The following is a 20521-nucleotide window of genomic DNA, read 5'->3' as shown; positions in this document are numbered from 1 at the left end:
TTCGTGCCCAAGCACTTGTGTTGACCAACAGCTGACTTCCACAGAAACCGAAAGTCACTCAACAATAACACTTAACACAAGGGATAAGTCTAAATCGACTGCTCTCCCAATAGCTCGAATTGAGCTATCTAATAAATTACACAAGACAAATGTGCTAATACTATTTGACCAAGGCTCACGAAGGTCCTTTATAAGAATCTGGAAACTCACAAACCCAGCAACTGCATATGGACCTCACACTGTTGTGACCCATGAAACCCACAGCATCAACAACAATGACGATATCTGCTACAAATGGCAGTGACTGTTCCCGGCTTTTCTCTTATGAGGTTCAAATGTATTTTTCAACTTTTTTCTTGAGATTTTTTATTACTTTTGTGCCATAAGGATGATTTTTTTTTTTACTTTTTTTTTCATACATAAGAAAATATGTCCTTATGTGACAGAAAAGGATAGCTCATACTTTGTGTTTGAGGTACCATGAATTTTACAAATTTACATTTTTTGGAGGTTTAATTTTACTAAAAGAAACTGTAAATGCTATACATCATTTATTAAAATATTTACTATTCTGTCAGGGTGTATTAAATTGAATCAACATATTTTGTTCACAGTAATGTCAGAGCTTCTGTTTGAGTGTTATGGGGTCCCAAGTGTGTCTTACTGTGTTGATGGTCTGTTGAGTTATCACAGAAATAACCCAAAGAAGCATGATGGACTCCTCGTCAACATTGGCAATTGTACAACACATGTGATACCAATCTTGGATGGCTATGCTGATGCTGCAAGCTCACGTAGAATAAGAATGGGAGGTCTTCACTTAACAAAATTCTTGTGGAGATGGCTGCAGCTGAGGTTCCCATTGCACCTCAATGCTATTACTATATCAAGAGCAGAGGTAACTGAACTTCATCAAAATGAAAATTGTGCAACTGTGCATTTGTGGCTTCAATCGCATCATAAAAATATATGATTTACATTAAAATGCATGTTTTTTCTACTAATGTAGCTTTTTTTTTTATATGTTCACAGGAGATTCTTCATAACCACATGTACATTGCTGAGGATTACATGTCAGCAATATCTAAGTGGTCAGATGTAAGTTACTATGAAAAATATGTTAGAAGAATTCAGCTTCCTTTTGTGGCTGCACCAGTCAGCACAGTGTCGGTGGAACAACAACGAGAGCGACGCAAAGAGGCAGCAAGGAGACTGGTCGAGTTAAATGCCAAGAAGAGAGAGGAAAAGGCAAGCCACAAATGAAGTGTAAATATTTAGCCCTTAAACTGTGGGGAAACAAAAAAAAAAAAGTGCTGTGTGTGCACATGCACATATGTGTGTGTGTGTACACCTGCAAATGCATGTTCACATGTGTGCATATGTGCATGTATAGAGGAGGGGAAAAATTTTGAAAAAAAAAAAAAAATAGTTTCTCGAAGTAGAATAAAACAGTAATAACGAAATTAGATAAAAACTTGCAACAAATTGTGCTAAGCAGTACAATATTCATTTTTCTATTTATTTATGTCAAATTATGATGGCTTTGATATTTTAAAAAAAAATTTTATTATTATGTAACAATATGTACAATAGTCCTAGGTAGTAGGTTGGTAGACAGCAACCACCCAGGGAGGTACTACCATCCTGCCAAGTGAGTGTAAAACGAAAGCCTGTAATTGTTTTACATGATAGTAGGATTGCTCGTATCGTTTTTTTCTGTCTCATAAACATGCAGGATTTCAAGTACACACATCTTGCTACTTAGGTCACATTACACATGCATGTACAAGCATATATATACATACTCCTCTGGGTTTTCTTCTATTTTCTTACTAGGTCTTGTTCTTGTTTATTTCCTTTTATCTCCATGGGGAAGTGGAACAGAATTCTTCCTCCGTAAGCTGTGCGTGTCGTAAGAGGCGACTAAAATGCTGGGAGCAAAGGGGTAATAACCTATTCTCCTGTATATATTCTAAAGTTAAAAAGAGAAACTTTTGTTTTTCTTTTTGGGTCACCCGTCACCCTGCTTCAGTGGGATATGGCTGTTTTTTGAAAGAATGTACAATAGTTTCTTATGATATTAGATGTGTTTCAAGGTGTTATAGAAATCAAAACATGGGGAGATGTATATCCCAGGGTGGATGGGATACAAGGAGAATAGAAGCATCAGGGAAGAGAGAGGTGAAGGTTTATAAACTAAAAGAGGAGGCAGTTAGGGTAAGATATAAACAGCTATTGGAGGACAGATGGGCTAATGAGAGCATAGGCAATGGGGTCGAAGAGGTATGGGGTAGGTTTAAAAATGTAGTGTTAGAGTGTTCAGCAGAAGTTTGTGGTTACAGGAAAGTGGGTGCAGGAGGGAAGAGGAGCGATTGGTGGAATGATGATGTAAAGAGAGTAGTAAGGGAGAAAAAGTTAGCATATGAAAAGTTTTTACAAAGTAGAAGTGATGCAAGGAGGGAAGAGTATATGGAGAAAAAGATAGAGGTTAAGAGAGTGGTGAAGCAATGTAAAAAGAGAGCAAATGAGAGAGTGGGTGAGATGTTATCAACAAATTTTGTTGAAAATAAGAAAAAGTTTTGGAGTGAGATTAACAAGTTAAGAAAGCCTAGAGAACAAATGGATTTGTCAGTTAAAAATAGGAGAGAAGAGTTATTAAATGGAGAGTTAGAGGTATTGGGAAGATGGAGGGAATATTTTGAGGAATTGTTAAATGTTGATGAAGATAGGGAAGCTGTGATTTCGTGTATAGGGCAAGGAGGAATAACATCTTGTAGGAGTGAGGAAGAGCCAGTTGTGAGTGTGGGGGAAGTTCGTGAGGCAGTAGGTAAAATGAAAGGGGGTAAGGCAGCCGGGATTGATGGGATAAAGATAGAAATGTTAAAAGCAGGTGGGGATATAGTTTTGGAGTGGTTGGTGCAATTATTTAATAAATGTATGGAAGAGGGTAAGGTACCTAGGGATTGGCAGAGAGCATGCATAGTTCCTTTGTATAAAGGCAAAGGGGATAAAAGAGAGTGCAAAAATTATAGGGGGATAAGTCTGTTGAGTGTACCTGGTAAAGTGTATGGTAGAGTTATAATTGAAAGAATTAAGAGTAAGACGGAGAATAGGATAGCAGATGAACAAGGAGGCTTTAGGAAAGGTAGGGGGTGTGTGGACCAGGTGTTTACAGTGAAACATATAAGTGAACAGTATTTAGATAAGGCTAAAGAGGTCTTTGTGGCATTTATGGATTTGGAAAAGGCATATGACAGGGTGGATAGGGGGGCAATGTGGCAGATGTTGCAAGTGTATGGTGTAGGAGGTAGGTTACTGAAAGCAGTGAAGAGTTTTTACGAGGATAGTGAGGCTCAAGTTAGAGTATGTAGGAAAGAGGGTAATTTTTTCCCAGTAAAAGTAGGCCTTAGACAAGGATGTGTGATGTCACCGTGGTTGTTTAATATATTTATAGATGGGGTTGTAAGAGAAGTAAATGCGAGGGTCTTGGCAAGAGGCGTGGAGTTAAAAGATAAAGAATCACACACAAAGTGGGAGTTGTCACAGCTGCTCTTTGCTGATGACACTGTGCTCTTGGGAGATTCTGAAGAGAAGCTGCAGAGATTGGTGGATGAATTTGGTAGGGTGTGCAAAAGAAGAAAATTAAAGGTGAATACAGGAAAGAGTAAGGTTATGAGGATAACAAAAAGATTAGGTGATGAAAGATTGAATATCAGATTGGAGGGAGAGAGTATGGAGGAGGTGAACGTATTCAGATATTTGGGAGTGGACGTGTCAGCGGATGGGTCTATGAAAGATGAGGTGAATCATAAAATTGATGAGGGAAAAAGAGTGAGTGGTGCACTTAGGAGTCTGTGGAGACAAAGAACTTTGTCCTTGGAGGCAAAGAGGGGAATGTATGAGAGTATTGTTTTACCAACGCTCTTATATGGGTGTGAAGCGTGGGTGATGAATGTTGCAGCGAGGAGAAGGCTGGAGGCAGTGGAGATGTCATGTCTGAGGGCAATGTGTGGTGTGAATATAATGCAGAGAATTCGTAGTTTGGAAGTTAGGAGGAGGTGCGGGATTACCAAAACTGTTGTCCAGAGGGCTGAGGAAGGGTTGTTGAGGTGGTTCGGACATGTAGAGAGAATGGAGCGAAACAGAATGACTTCAAGAGTGTATCAGTCTGTAGTGGAAGGAAGGCGGGGTAGGGGTCGGCCTAGGAAGGGTTGGAGGGAGGGGGTAAAGGAGGTTTTGTGTGCGAGGGGCTTGGATTTCCAGCAGGCATGCGTGAGCGTGTTTGATAGGAGTGAATGGAGACAAATGGTTTTTAATACTTGACGTGCTGTTGGAGTGTGAGCAAAGTAACATTTATGAAGGGATTCAGGGAAACCGGCAGGCCGGACTTGAGTCCTGGAGATGGGAAGTACAGTGCCTGCACTCTGAAGGAGGGGTGTTAATGTTGCAGTTTAAAATCTGTAGTGTAAAACACCCTTCTGGCAAGACAGTGATGGAGTGAATGATGGTGAAAGTTTTTCTTTTTCGGGCCACCCTGCCTTGGTGGGAATCGGCCAGTGTGATAATAATAATAATATGTATATCCCAGTAGCCCCTGTATGAAATATACAATATAGATATTGAAACAAATAATTGTTTTTCTTTAGTGTCCATAAATGGGGTTAAATCCGAGTGGGGATCAGTAACAAGTGGCGTTCCACAGGGATCAGTCTTGGGCCCGTTGTTGTTTATAATATATATCAATGATCTTGATGAAGGAATTGCTAGTGATATGAGCAAATTCGCCGATGACACGAAGATAGGTAGGATAATTGATTCAAACGTAGATGTTAGGGAACTTCAGGAGGATTTAGACAAACTCTACTCTTGGTCAGAAAAGTGGCAGATGCAGTTCAATGTAGATAAATGCAAGGTTCTGAAGCTCGGGAGTGTCAATAACCCTAGCACTTATAAGTTAAATAATGTAGAACTTAGCCATACAGATTGCAAAAAGGACTTGGGGGTTATGGTAAGCAGCAACCTTAAACCAAGACAGCAATGCCTAAGCGTACGTAATAAGGCAAATAGATTACTGGGATTTATATCAAGAAGTGTAAGCAACAGAAGTCCAGAGGTCATACTGCAGCTTTATACATCATTAGTAAGGCCTCACCTAGATTATGCAGCTCAATTCTGGTCTCCATATTACAGAATGGACATAAATTCGTTAGAAAACATTCAGCGTAGGATGACTAAATTAATACATAGCATTAGAAATCTTCCTTATGAAGAAAGATTGAAGACTCTTAAGTTACATTCACTTGTTAGACGAAGAATGAGGGGAGACCTGATCGAAGTGTATAAGTGGAAGATAGGTATTAATAAAGGGGATATTAACAAGGTCTTGAGGATATCTCTCCAAGAGAGAACCCGCAGTAATGGATTTAAATTAGATAAGTTTAGATTTAGAAAGGACATAGGAAAGTATTGGTTTGGAAATAGGGTAGTTGATGAGTGGAACAGTCTACCTAGTTGGGTTATTGAGGCTAGGACTTTGGGTAGTTTCAAATTTAGGTTGGATAAGTACATGAGTGGGAGGGGTTGGATTTGAGTGGGACTTGCACATCGGAGCTTGTTTCTTGGGTGGCATTGAAAATTGGGTTGGGCAAATGTTTTGTTAGTGGGATGAATTGTAAAAGACCTGCCTAGTATGGGCCAACAGGCCTGCTGCAGTGTTCCTCCTTTCTTATGTTATTTCTTTGGATTGCTTTTGTCTTCTAACACTGTGTTTAAGAAAGTCTTATAAATTTACTATGGATTAAGAGTGTGATACCTTGAACACATGGAAATAAGACACATTGTTTAACTTTCTTGGGTTATCCTGGGTTTGAAAATATACATATTGTACTTTGTAATGTACTTTTCATGCACCCATGTTTACCCTGAAGACAATCGTAAAAAATCATATGTAGCTATGTACACAAGCCTAAATAAAAACAAACCTACATAGATGCAGAGTAGCATATCACACATGTTTTTGACATGCTCTGCCGAGTCATGGCTGCCTTGGTTGCAATGTATGGACCTGCCTGGTCCTACATTTTTTCTAGGTGTGAAAAAATGGTAAGACACTTGAGCCAAGACATAAAATGTCAGCTGGCATCAAATTTGAAGGCACAAAAATTATTTTTGTGGCATTTATGGATTTGGAAAAGGCATATTACAGGGTGGATAGGGGGGCAGTGTGACAGATGTTGCAGGTGTATGGTATAGGAGGTAGATTGCTGAAAGCAGTGAAGAGTTTTTACGAGGATAGTGGGGCTCAGGTTAGAGTACGTAAGAGAGAGGGAGATTATTTCCCAGTAAAAGTAGGCCTTAGACAAGGATGTGTGATGTCACTGTGGTTGTTCAATATATTTATAGATGGGGTTGTAAGAGAAGTGAATGCTAGGGTCTTGGCAAGAGGTGTGGAGTTAAAAGATAAAGAATCAAACACAAAGTGGGAGTTGTCACAGTTGCTCTTTGCTGATGACACTGTGCTTTTGGGAGATTCTGAAGAGAAGTTGCAGAGGTTGGTGGATGAATTTGGTAGGGTATGTAAAAGAAGAAAATTAAAAGTGAATATAGGAAAGAGTAAGGTTATGAGGATAAAAAGATTAGGTGACGAGAGATTGGATATCAGATTGGAGGGAGAGAGTATGGAGGAGGTGAATGTATTCAGATATTTAGGAGTGGACATGTCAGCAGATGGGTTTATGAAGGATGAGTGGAATCATAGAATTGATGAGGGGAAGAGGGTGAGTGGTGCACTTAGGAGTCTGTGGAGACAAAGAACTTTGTCCGTGGAAGCAAGCAAAGAGGGGAATGTATGAGAGTATAGCTGTACCAACACTCTTGTATGGGTGTGAAGCATGGGTGATGAATTATGCAATGAGGAGAAGGCTGGAGGCAGTGGAGATGCCATGTCCGAGGGCAATGTGTGGTGTGAATATAATGCAGAGAATTCGTAGTTTGGAAATTAGGAGAAGGTGTGGGATTACCAAAACTATTATCCAGAGGGCTGAGGAGGGGTTGTTGAGGTGATTCAGACATGTAGAGAGAACGGAACGAAACATAATGACTTCAAGAGTGTATAAATCTGTAGTGGAGGGAAGGCGGGGTAGGGGTCGGCCTAGGAAAGGTTGGAGGGAGGGGGTAAAGGAGGTTTTGTGTGCGAGGGGCTTGGACTTCCAGCAAGCGTGCATGAGCATATTTGATAGGAGTGAATGGAGAAAAATGGTTTTTAATACTTGACGTGCTGTTGGAGTGTGAGCAAAGTAACATTTATGAAGGGATTCAGGGAAACTGGCAGACCGGGGGTGTTAATGTTGCAGTTTTATAACTGTAGTGTAAAGCACCCCTCTGGCAAGACAGTGATGGAGTGAATGATGATGAAAATTTTTCTTTTTTGGGCCACCCTGCCTTGATGGGAATTGGCTGATGTGTTAATAAAAAAAATAAAAATTATTTGCAAATTTATGGTAGTCAGAGAAAGATCTGCCTGCATTAATGTCCTGGAGACACAGTTTAAGGGTTAATTGTAGTTGTATTTATTCTGTATTTTATTCTGCATTCATTATAAGATTTCTACTTATTATATTAAAAACTATTAAGTGTAGTCTTCATAAGTTTTCCATCCTAACACAATAATGGGGTTTGGTAGACAGCAACCACCCATAACATTGTTACCATCTTGTCATTTGTATGTGAAACAGAAACTTATTAAGTGTTTTGCACTTTCTTGATAGTTGTGACAGAACCCACGGGCACAACACCAGACACAAACATCTCTACAACATTCCCCATGTCCGACTAAACCTTTACAAAAATTCAATGTATGTCAAAGGCCCTAAAATCTGGAACACCCTACCTGAAAATTCTAAAACTGCAGACACATTCATCACCTTCGAAACTACCATCAGAAAACATCTTATCTCCCTGATACACCCTGTCAACTAATTACACGAATACCACCTGGTGGTTAACACTTACACTCACTCACCCATTTGACCATAAACAGAAATATCAGTCTCAATCTCAAAATAATGAATCTTAACTAGTCATAAGTTGGCCTGTGATACTCCAATATTGAAACTATGTATAGTGCCAAAACAAAAGCATTCACATTGCTAAACTCACAAACTAGTATTTAGTCACTTAGCCATAATACCAACTTACCTCATAATTTTGTAATATTTTAAACTTAAGATTTAATCTAAGTCTGCCCGAAATGCCTAGCCATGCTAGGTGTTCTAGTGGTACACTCTGTAATTATTATTTTACTACATGTAAACCACACAATAACCAAATTCTGTAAACTCAGCATTGTAATCCTTATAGAGAATAAACTTTGAATTGTGTTTCATGAACATGTAATTTGGCAGCAAATCTTAAAAATTTTTGCTTATATTGTTATGTATATATACTTTACTCTCTGTGTTTCTTAATACTAGTTTCTTTTCCTGTAATACAGTAGGACCCCCATATCCATGGATTCAATTTCCGCTGTTTCGGCTATCCACAGTTTATCGTGGCTTGAAAATAACCCTTAATTTTGCTTAATAATGGCCCCAAAGCACAAAAGTATTGATGCTGGCAGTTCTTCAAAGCCTAAGAAAAGCTGTAAAGCACTTCTCATCAGTGAAAAAGTAATAATTCTCGACTTATTGTGCGTAATTTATCAATTAAACTTTATCATAGGTATGTATGTGAAAGAAAAGCAATTTTTATATAGAGTTTGCTACTATCCATGGTTTAGGGTATCCATGGTAGTTTCTTGGAATATATTCCCCATGGATATGGGGAAAATACTGTATTTCCTTACTATTGAGGGAGCATACTCTGAGACCAGACCATGGGGACAGTAGTCCCCAGAACCACTGTCAAGAAACCCCTTATGCACTCCATAATATTTAAACCTGTTTCTTTTGTCCAATGCCTTTTATTTTGTGTTTAACTTTGTTTTACTTTCCTTTGATTTGTTTTATTTGTAATCACTCATTCTCTCCACATTCCTAACCATCTTAAATACTTCAGATTTTTATTATGTTTATGACCTTATTCTTTCGTGCTCTCATTCTTCGCTATAAGTTGGGTGTCCCTTAACCAAAATTTTGAAATTCAAAAATCTCCGAATTCCAAAATTTTTTTCTTGCACCAACATGACCCCACAAATGGAAAATTTTATTCAGCTCTTGGAAGTTCCCAGGCATTGTGCAGGTCTGTGTTCTTTACTCACTCTGATTACTGTGTGTTTTGTGCTTCTTCTCTGGCTGATGGTGTGAAGATATTGTTGAAAATGTCGAAAAGGCCTGCAGGAAACCCCTTGGGTAAAAGTGAGAAGAAAAAAATACAATGTAAGTAGCCCATTAATCAATACATGGCATCATAGGTAGAGACTGAAAGCTTGCCACTGTTTGTTATTGTTTAACAGCTGATGCAGGTATTCTGACGATGCCACTGTGCTGCTTTTGTTATTAAAAATATTGTGCGTATAAAACTACTTTCAGGCTATGTGTATAAGCTGTACAGTATATTAAATATAAATGAATTTCATGTTTAGACTTAGGTTTCATCCCCAAGCTAACTCATTATATTCCAAAATTTGAAAAATTCCGAAATTCAAGACACTTCCGGCCCCAAGCATTTTGGATAAGGGATACTCAGCCTATGTATCTACTCTTCTCATCTCACGTTCAATCCTAAAGAAAAAAATTGCTGTTTTTGCTGCAGTTTCATGATGTATCACATCCCATACATCAGAGAAAAATGAAGCAAGTCCTGAAGTTGACTTTTATGTAATATTGGACTCATTCTCATCCTTCATACTGTTTCTCATGACTTAATATACTAGCATATATTTCTCTATCACTTCTGTAAGTATATATTTCAAATGCTGTACTCGACTGAACATCTTACCATCTAACTATACTTATATACAGTCTTACCTCTTCTTCCCAAAAAAACTCACACCATACAATTATTTGGCATGTACCTGGAGTTTACCTGGAGAGAGTTCCGGGGTCAACGCCCCCGCGGCCCGGTCTGTGACCAGGCCTCCTGGTGGATCAGAGCCTGATCACCCAGGCTGTTGCTGCTGGCTGCACGCAAACCAACGTACGAGCCACAGCCCGGCTGATCCGGAACTGACTTTAGGTGCTTGTCCAGTGCCAGCTTGAAGACTGCCAGGGGTCTGTTGGTAATCCCCCTTATGTGTGCTGGGAGGCAGTTGAACAGTCTCGGGCCCCTGACACTTATTGTATGGTCTCTTAACGTGCTAGTGACACCCCTGCTTTTCGAACATTAAAATGGTATAAAATACCGACAGGTTGTTGGGTAAGACACATATGCAACAGTTAGGTATCTTTATTATGAAACGTTTCGCCTACACAGTAGGCTTCTTCAGTCAAGTACAGAAAAGTTGATAGAAGCAGAAGATACTTGAAGACGATGTAATCAGTCCATCACCCTTAAAGTTTTGAGGTGGTCAGTCCCTCAGTCTGGAGAAGAGCATTGTTCCATAGTATGAAACAATATGGAGATGAAGTGACAGGATGGAGCTTTTTATAGCGCCAAGAGGTGAGACATAGGCCACTAGGAGAGGTAAGAACTCAGATGTTGAGAGGTCAGGTCCCTCTCAAATCCAGCCACTCTCACTAGTGGAAGTTGTCGAAGTTGATTGCAGGTCTGTACCAAGATACCCTTGTGTTGCAGTGTCTGACAGATTGAACATTAAAATGGTATAAAATACCGACAGGTTGTTGGGTAAGACACACATGCAACAGTTAGGTATCTTTATTATGAAACGTTTCGCCTACACAGTAGGCTTCTTCAGTCAAGTACAGAAAAGTTGATAGAAGCAGAAGATACTTGAAGACGATGTAATCAGTCCATCACCCTTAAAGTTTTGAGGTGGTCAGTCCCTCAGTCTGGAGAATTGTTCCATAGTATGAAACAATATGGAGATGAAGTGACAGGATGGAGCTTTTTATAGCGCCAAGAGGTGAGACGTAGGCCACTAGGAGAGGTAAGAACTCAGATGTTGAGAGGTCAGGTCCCTCTCAAATCCAGCCACTCTCACTAGTGGAAGTTGTCGAAGTTGATTGCAGGTCTGTACCAAGATACCCTTGTGTTGCAGTGTCTGACAGATTGAACATTAAAATGGTATAAAATACCGACAGGTTGTTAGGTAAGACACATATGCAACATATTGTTTCAGACAACGGAACAATGCTCTTCTCCAGACTGAGGGACTGACCACCTCAAAACTTTAAGGGTGATGGACTGATTACATCATCTTCAAGTATCTTCTGCTTCTATCAACTTTTCTGTACTTGACTGAAGAAGCCTACTGTGTAGGCGAAACGTTTCATAATAAAGATACCTAACTGTTGCATATGTGTCTTACCCAACAACCTGTCGGTATTTTATACCATTTTAATGTTCAATCTGTCAGACATTGCAACACAAGGGTATCTTGGTACAGACCTGCAATCAACTTCGACAACTTCCACTAGTGAGAGTGGCTGGATTTGAGAGGGACCTGACCTCTCAACATCTGAATTCTTACCTCTCCTAGTGGCCTACGTCTCACCTCTTGGCGCTATAAAAAGCTCCATCCTGTCACTTCATCTCCATATTGTTTCATACTATGGAACAATGCTCTTCTCCAGACTGAGGGACTGACCACCTCAAAACTTTAAGGGTGATGGACTGATTACATCGTCTTCAAGTATCTTCTGCTTCTATCAACTTTTCTGTACTTGACTGAAGAAGCCTACTGTGTAGGCAAAACGTTTCATAATAAAGATACCTAACTGTTGCATATGTGTCTTACCCAACAACCCCTGCTTTTCATTGGGGGGATGGTGCATCGTCTGCCAAGTCTTTTGCTTTCGTAGTGAGTGATTTTCGTGTGCAAGTTCGGTACTAGTCCCTCTAGGATTTTCCAGGTGTATATAATCATGTCTTCAGACTTTTCTCATGAATTATTGCATTTTCTCTTAAAGTTTTGTTAAATGTTTTACACTTCTCTTTCTTCTTAGATAAAGCTTTTGCAAAGATTTACCCAGTTAATTATGGTTTATATTAGTGTTTCAGTGTTGTCTTACCCTCTGCTGCATGTCAGTGACTATGACAACCAATTATAATCCTTTGCAATTATAATCCTTCTCACTTTACATTATTCATGAAATAATGTAACATGAAAATGTTTGGGTTTATGTACAGTTTCTTAAGATGAAAAGTATTTTGTTAATTCTAATTACACTAAAAAGTCAGCATTGGATATGCATTTATTTAAGATTCCTTCAATTTAGCTAATAGAGGATGAAGCAGAGCTAACTCGCCTAATAGAGTTAGTGGAGGCCATGGAAGAGTTCACACCAGATGAGCCCGAGTATCAGCATGCTCTGGAGGAAGCAGAAGTTACATCGCCAGATGACCTCACCAAAAAGATCACTCTTCTCCACCAGAAGATTGAGAAGACTCGTCAGAAGATGTTGCAGGCGACATCTGCTGCTACTGAGGAGGAGGTGCGTAGTAGCAGTTGATTAAGAGTGGCAAAGGTTGAGAAGTCTCCTTGGTAGGAGATGACCATTGAGTTTGAATTTGAATTTGAGGTAATAAAAAAAAATGCTTGTGGACAAGTGCTAGATCCATAGGGACCATACATTGCCTAGGGAATAGAAGTTAATCAGATTTGATCTATAGGAAGGGATCAAGAGCCCTTCAATAGTATCAGGGCATCTGTCTTCCTTGAAAGGAAAGAGGGTAGATTATAAATGTTGCTAAAGCTACAATAAATGTAATGAGTCTTCACAATGAAATTTAAAAATGAGCAATTTTAATTCATATGTTTATTCAAAGATATAATTCATTTGTTTATTCAAAGATATAATTCATACAAAAGAGGATTTAATGTTATATGTTAAAATTTGAATTTAGGAAGAGCTTGAGATTGCATGGGATGAACAAAAAAACTTCAAGTATAACATGGCATAACATTCTAAAGTATATTATGGCATAACATTCTAAAATAACCATGCCACATATAAAGTAAATAATGTAAATCTTAACATTATAGATTGGGAAAAGGATTTAGGAGTTCTGGTTAGTAGTAATCTAAAACCAAGACAACAGTGCATTAGTGTTTGCAATAAAGCTAACAGAATCCTTGGCTTCATAGCAAGAAGTATAAATAATAGAAGTTCTCAGGTTGTTCTTCAACTCTATATATCTTTGGTTAGGCCTCATTTAGATTATGCTGCACAGTTTTGGTCACCATATTACAGAATGGATATAAATGCACTGGAAAACGTACAAAGAAGAATGACAAAGTTGATCCCATGTCAGAAATCTTCCCTATGAGGATAGACTGAGGGCCCTGAACCTGTACTCTCTAGACAGATGTAGAATTAGGGGGCTATATGATTGAGGTGTATAAGTGGAAAACAGGAATTAGTAAAGGGGATGTAAATAGTGTGCTAAAAATATCTAACATAGACAGGACTCGCAACAGTGGCTTTAAATTGGAAAAATTCAGATTCATGAAGGATATGGGAAAGTTTGGTAATAGAGTTGTAGATGAGTGGAACAAACTCCCGAGTACCGTCATAGACGCTAAGACGTTGTGTAGTTTTAAAAATAAGTTGGATAAATACACGAGTGGGTGTGGGTGGATGTGAGTTGGACCTGACTACCTTGTGCTACTAGGTCAGATGCACTGCTCCTCCCTTAAGTGACATGTCTGACCTCACTAGGTCAAGGCATTGGCTTAAGCCGGTGGGAGAATTGGAGCTGCCTCGCATAGGCTAGTAGGCCTGTTGCAGTGTTCCTTCCATCCTTATGTTCTTATGTTCAAACCATTCTAATTAAACCTTACAGAATTGTAAATGGCAAATTTCAAGTTTTGCATTTTGTCTATAAGCACAAAATCTGTGATCTTGACCAAAATTCTCCTTTTAAAATTTTTTTTTTTTTTTTTTTCAACAAGTCGGCCGTCTCCCACCGAGGCAGGGTGACCCAAAAAAGAAAGAAAATCCCCAAAAAGAAAATACTTTCATCATCATTCAACACTTTCACCACACTCGCACATTATCACTGTTTTTGCAGAGGTGCTCAGAATACAACAGTTTAGAAGCATACACATATAAAGATACACAACATATCCCTCCAAACTGCCAATATCCCAAACCCCTCCTTTAAAGTGCAGGCATTGTACTTCCCATTTCCAGGACTCAAGTCCGACTATATGAAAATAACCGGTTTCCCTGAATCCCTTCACTAAATATTACCCTGCTCACACTCCAACAGATCGTCAGGTCCCAAGTACCATTCGTCTCCATTCACTCCTATCTAACACGCTCACGCACACTTGCTGGAAGTCCAAGCCCCTTGCCCACAAAACCTCCTTTACCCCCTCTCTCCAACCCTTTTGAGGACGACCCCTACCCCGCCTTCCTTCCCCTATAGATTTATATGCTTTTCCTCGAAATTTGGAGGTCTCGGAGCTCTAGAAGAATGCTGACTAGTTAAAAATAATCTGTTAGCTTTCTTCATAAGATGGTATCTCTCTGAAATTATGAATAACCTTCATTGTGAGGCCCTTATTGGGTCTTTAAAGCCGTTTCTCATTCTAACTAGTGGGATAGAAATGGAACCTACAACTTTTGTGATACAAATCTTAAGTGAATAAAACAGGTCTTATTTATAATTCTGGCAGTGTAAGCTTCATAAATAAATGCTCATGTTTATCAAAGAATACCATGGATGTTACAAATATTGGAAAAGCTATAAAATCTAGTTTACCAGTTTCAAATTATAAAATGTCTTGTTTTAGGAACCCAAACCAAAGAGAGTGTGTGAAGACATAAGCCCTAAGAAGAAGGCTGACCTAGAGCAATGGGTTGAGGAAGTAAAACAGCAGTGGAGGGACATTCAGGCACGCCGGGCAGCCAGGAGACACAAAAGGTAAGTTACAGTGTACAAACAAGCAAACTTTATAAAGTGGAATACAGTATATTATACAATTAAGGTGATTAATATATTTATTTTTTATTTATTATCACACCGGCCGATTCCCACCAAGGCAGGGTGGCCCGAAAAAGAAAAACTTTCACCATCGTTCACTCCATCACTGTCTTGCCAGAAGGGTGCTTTACACTACAGTTTTTAAACTGCAACATTAACACCCCTCCTTCAGAGTGCAGGCACTGTACTTCCCATCTCCAGGACTCAAGTCCGGCCTGCCGGTTTCCCTGAATCCCTTCATAAATGTTACTTTGCTCACACTCCAACAGCACGTCAAGTATTAAAAACCATTTGTCTCCATTCACTCCTATCAAACACGCTCACGCATGCCTGCTGGAAGTCCAAGCCCCTCGCACACAAAACCTCCTTTACCCCCTCCCTCCAACCCTTCCTAGGCCGACCCCTACCCCGCCTTCCTTCCACTACAGACTGATACACTCTTGAAGTCATTCTGTTTCGCTCCATTCTCTCTACATGTCCGAACCACCTCAACAACCCTTCCTCAGCCCTCTGGACAACAGTTTTGGTAATCCCGCACCTCCTCCTAACTTCCAAACTACGAATTCTCTGCATTATATTCACACCACACATTGCCCTCAGACATGACATCTCCACTGCCTCCAGCCTTCTCCTCGCTGCAACATTCATCACCCACGCTTCACACCCATATAAGAGCGTTGGTAAAACTATACTCTCATACATTCCCCTCTTTGCCTCCAAGGACAAAGTTCTTTGTCTCCACAGACTCCTAAGTGCACCACTCACTCTTTTTCCCTCATCAATTCTATGATTCACCTCATCTTTCATAGACCCATCCGCTGACACGTCCACTCCCAAATATCTGAATACGTTCACCTCCTCCATACTCTCTCCCTCCAATCTGATATTCAATCTTTCATCACCTAATCTTTTTGTTATCCTCATAACCTTACTCTTTCCTGTATTCACCTTTAATTTTCTTCTTTTGCACACCCTACCAAATTCATCCACCAATCTCTGCAACTTCTCTTCAGAATCTCCCAAGAGCACAGTGTCATCAGCAAAGAGCAGCTGTGACAACTCCCACTTTGTGTGTGATTCTTTATCTTTTAACTCCACGCCTCTTGCCAAGACCCTCGCATTTACTTCTCTTACAACCCCATCTATAAATATATTAAACAACCACGGTGACATCACACATCCTTGTCTAAGGCCTACTTTTACTGGGAAAAATTTTCCCTCTTTCCTACATACTCTAACTTGAGCCTCACTATCCTCGTAAAAACTCTTCACTGCTTTCAGTAACCTACCTCCTACACCATACACTTGCAACATCTGCCACATTGCCCCCCTATCCACCCTGTCATACGCCTTTTCCAAATCCATAAATGCCACAAAGACCTCTTTAGCCTTATCTAAATACTGTTCACTTATATGTTTCACTGTAAACACCTGGTCCACACACCCCCTACCTTTCCTAAAGCCTCCTTGTTCATCTGCTATCCTATTCTCCGTCTTACTCTTAATTCTTTCAATTATAACTCTACCATACACTTTACCAGGTACACTCAACAGACTTATCCCCCTATAATTTTTGCACTCTCTTTTATCCCCTTTGCCTTTATACAAAGGAACTATGCATGCTCTCTGCCAATCCCTAGGTACCTTACCCTCTTCCATACATTTATTAAATAATTGCACCAACCACTCCAAAACTATATCCCCACCTGCTTTTAACATTTCTATCTTTATCCCATCAATCCCGGCTGCCTTACCCCCTTTCATTTTACCTACTGCCTCACGAACTTCCCCCACACTCACAACTGGCTCTTCCTCACTCCTACAAGATGTTATTCCTCCTTGCCCTATACACGAAATCACAGCTTCCCTATCTTCATCAACATTTAACAATTCCTCAAAATATTCCTTCCATCTTCCCAATACCTCTAACTCTCCATTTAATAACTCTCCTCTCCTATTTTTAACTGACAAATCCATTTGTTCTCTAGGCTTTCTTAACTTGTTAATCTCACTCCAAAACTTTTTCTTATTTTCAACAAAATTTGTTGATAACATCTCACCCACTCTCTCATTTGCTCTCTTTTTACATTGCTTCACCACTCTCTTAACTTCTCTCTTTTTCTCCATATACTCTTCCCTCCTTGCATCACTTCTACTTTGTAAAAACTTCTCATATGCTAACTTTTTCTCCCTTACTACTCTCTTTACATCATCATTCCACCAATCGCTCCTCTTCCCTCCTGCACCCACTTTCCTGTAACCACAAACTTCTGCTGAACACTCTAACACTACATTTTTAAACCTACCCCATACCTCTTCGACCCCATTGCCTATGCTCTCATTAGCCCATCTATCCTCCAATAGCTGTTTATATCTTACCCTAACTGCCTCCTCTTTTAGTTTATAAACCTTCACCTCTCTCTTCCCTGATGCTTCTATTCTCCTTGTATCCCATCTACCTTTTACTCTCAGTGTAGCTACAACTAGAAAGTGATCTGATATATCTGTGGCCCCTCTATAAACATGTACATCCTGAAGTCTACTCAACAGTCTTTTATCTACCAATACATAATCCAACAAACTACTGTCATTTCGCCCTACATCATATCGTGTATACTTATTTATCCTCTTTTTCTTAAAATATGTATTACCTATAACTAAACCCCTTTCTATACAAAGTTCAATCAAAGGGCTCCCATTATCATTTACACCTGGCACCCCAAACTTACCTACCACACCCTCTCTAAAAGTTTCTCCTACTTTAGCATTCAAGTCCCCTACCACAATTACTCTCTCACTTGGTTCAAAGGCTCCTATACATTCACTTAACATCTCCCAAAATCTCTCTCTCTCCTCTGCATTCCTCTCTTCTCCAGGTGCATACACGCTTATTATGACCCACTTCTCGCATCCAACCTTTACTTTAATCCACATAATTCTTGAATTTACACATTCATATTCTCTTTTCTCCCTCCATAACTGATCATTTAACATTACTGCTACCCCTTCCTTTGCTCTAACTCTCTCAGATACTCCAGATTTAATCCCATTTATTTGCCCCCACTGAAACTCTCCTACCCCCTTCAGCTTTGTTTCGCTTAGGGCCAGGACATCCAACTTCTTTTCATTCATAACATCAGCAATCATCTGTTTCTTGTCATCCGCACTACATCCACGCACATTTAAGCAACCCAGTTTTATAAAGTTTTTCCTCTTCTCTTTTTTAGTAATTGTATACAGGAGAAGGGGTTACTAGCCCATTGCTCCCGGCATTTTAGTCGCCTCATACGACACGCATGGCTTACGGAGGAAAGATTCTTTTCCACTTCCCCATGGACAATAGAAGAAATAAAAAAGAACAAGAGCTATTTAGAAAAAGGAGAAAAACCTAGATGTATGTATATATATATATGCATGTGCGTGTCTGTGAAGTGTGACCAAAGTGTAAGTAGGAGTAGCAAGATATCCCTGTTATCTTAGCGTGTTTATAACTACGATATAGAAAGCCCCATATTAAGGAAAGCATTATGCAGCCTTAAAATTAAATTATGATTACAAGTATATGAGAATAAGTACAGTGTGACATTTGTAAAGACTGAGAATTCATACAGATTTTTGCTATGCTGTACCCTAATACATAATTCCACATACTGGATCTAATTGAATCATATTAAATCTGATGGGGCTCAAAACACAATGATGACTATGCTACTGTATTTTACTTTTTTGGTGATACTGTGCTTATGGGTGATTCTAAAGAAAAGTTGCAAAGGTTAGTGGACGAGTTTGGGAGGGTGTGTAAAGGTAGAAAGTTGAAAGTGAATATAGATAAGAGTAAGGTGATGAGGGTATCAAATGATTTAGAGTATGGAAGAAGTGAATGTTTTCAGATATTTGGGAGTTGAAGTGTCAGCGGATGGGTTTATGAAGGATGAGGTTAACCATAGAATTGATGAGGGAAAAAAGGTGAGTGGTGCATTGAGGTATATGTGGAGACAAAAAACGTTATCAATAGAGGCAAAGAAGGGAATGTATGAAAGTATAGTGGTACCAACACTCTTATATGGGTGTGAAGCTTGGGTTGTAAATGCTGCAGTGAGGAGGTGGTTAGAGGCAGTGGAGATGTCCTGTCTAAGGGCAGTGTTTGGTGTAAATATTATGCCGAGAATTCGAAGTGTGGAAATTAGAAGAAGGTGTGGAGTTAGTAAAATATTAGTAGGAGGGCTGAAGAGGGGTTGTTGAGGTGGTTTGGTCATTTAGAGAGAATGGATCAAAGTAGAATGACATGGAGAGCGTATAAATCTGTAGGAGAAGGAAGGCGGGGTAGGGGTCGTCCTCAAAAGGGTTGGAGGGAGGGAGTAAAAGAGGTTTTGTGGGCGAGGGGCTTGGACTTCCAGGAAGCGTGGATGAGCATGTGAGATAGGAGTGAATGGAGATGAATAGTTTTTAGGACCTGACGAGCTGTTGGAGTGTGAGTAGGGTAATATTTAGTGAAGGGATTCAGGGAAACCAATTATTTTTATATAGCCGGGACTTGAGTTCTGGAAATGGGAAGTAAAATGCCTGCACCTTAAAGGAGGGGTTTGGGATATTGGCAGTTTGGTGGGATGTGTAATAGGACAGTATTTATATAATTGGGTCCCTGAAATTGTAATTATTTCAGGTCACTTTTTATATTGTATCTTTATATATGCCTCTAAACTGTTGTATCTGGGCACCTCTGCAAAAACAGTGATTATGTATGAGTGAGGTGAGTGTTGAATGGTGATGAAAGTATTTTCGTTTTGGGGATTTTCTTTCTTTTTGGGTCACCCTGCCTAGGTGGGAGACGGCCGACTTGTTGAAAAAAAAAAAATTAACTCTTTATTGTCAGTCACCAACATTTTCAATAATAGTAGGAATACAGCTAGAATATTTTGACAATTTTCTTCTTCTTTTTAGTAATTATTACAGGATTAGGGGTTACTAGCCCATTGTTCCCGGCATTTTAGTTGACTTTTACAACACGCATGGCTTACGGAGGAAAGATTCTTATTCCACTTCCCCATGGATATAAAAGGAAAAGTAATAAGACCAAGAACTATTAAGATAAAATCAAAGAAAACTCAGATGAGTGTGTATAAATAAACATGTACATGTATGTGTAGTGTGACCTAAGTGTAAGTAGAAGTAGCAAGACGTACCTGCAGTCTTGCATATTTATGAGACAGACAAAAGACACCAGCAATCCTACCATCATGTAAAACAGTTACAGGCTTTCGTTTCACACTCACTTGGCAGGACGGTAGTACCCCCCCCCCCTGGGTGGTTGCTGTCTACCAGCCTATATGCTTCTAAACTGTTGTGTTCTGGGCACCTCTGCAAAAACAGTGATTATGTGTGAGTGAAGTGAAAGTGTTGAATGATGATGAAAGTATTTTATTTTTGGGGATTTTCTTTCTTTTTGGGTCACCCTGCCCCGGTGGGAGACGGC

The 20521-nt window shown here is 39.6% G+C and overlaps 1 protein-coding gene across 6 annotated transcripts in view; it reads left to right on the top strand.

Annotated features, from left to right (window-relative positions):
- Window positions 1-20521, top strand: part of Arp5 (Actin-related protein 5) — a 45524-nt gene that overhangs the window by 5827 nt on the left and 19176 nt on the right. For all 6 annotated transcript variants that reach the window (XM_070084120.1, XM_070084117.1, XM_070084118.1 and 3 more), the window contains exons 5-8: window positions 615-898; window positions 1033-1248; window positions 12336-12551; window positions 14858-14988. In XM_070084120.1, coding sequence (XP_069940221.1) covers window positions 615-898; window positions 1033-1248; window positions 12336-12551; window positions 14858-14988 — 847 coding nt within the window. The remainder of the gene's footprint in view (window positions 1-614; window positions 899-1032; window positions 1249-12335; window positions 12552-14857; window positions 14989-20521) is intronic.

This window comes from Cherax quadricarinatus, chromosome 11, assembly GCF_038502225.1.
Source record: "Cherax quadricarinatus isolate ZL_2023a chromosome 11, ASM3850222v1, whole genome shotgun sequence".
Classification (NCBI taxonomy): Eukaryota; Metazoa; Arthropoda; class Malacostraca; order Decapoda; family Parastacidae; genus Cherax; species Cherax quadricarinatus.
This window is presented reverse-complemented; position numbering and strand designations above follow the sequence as displayed.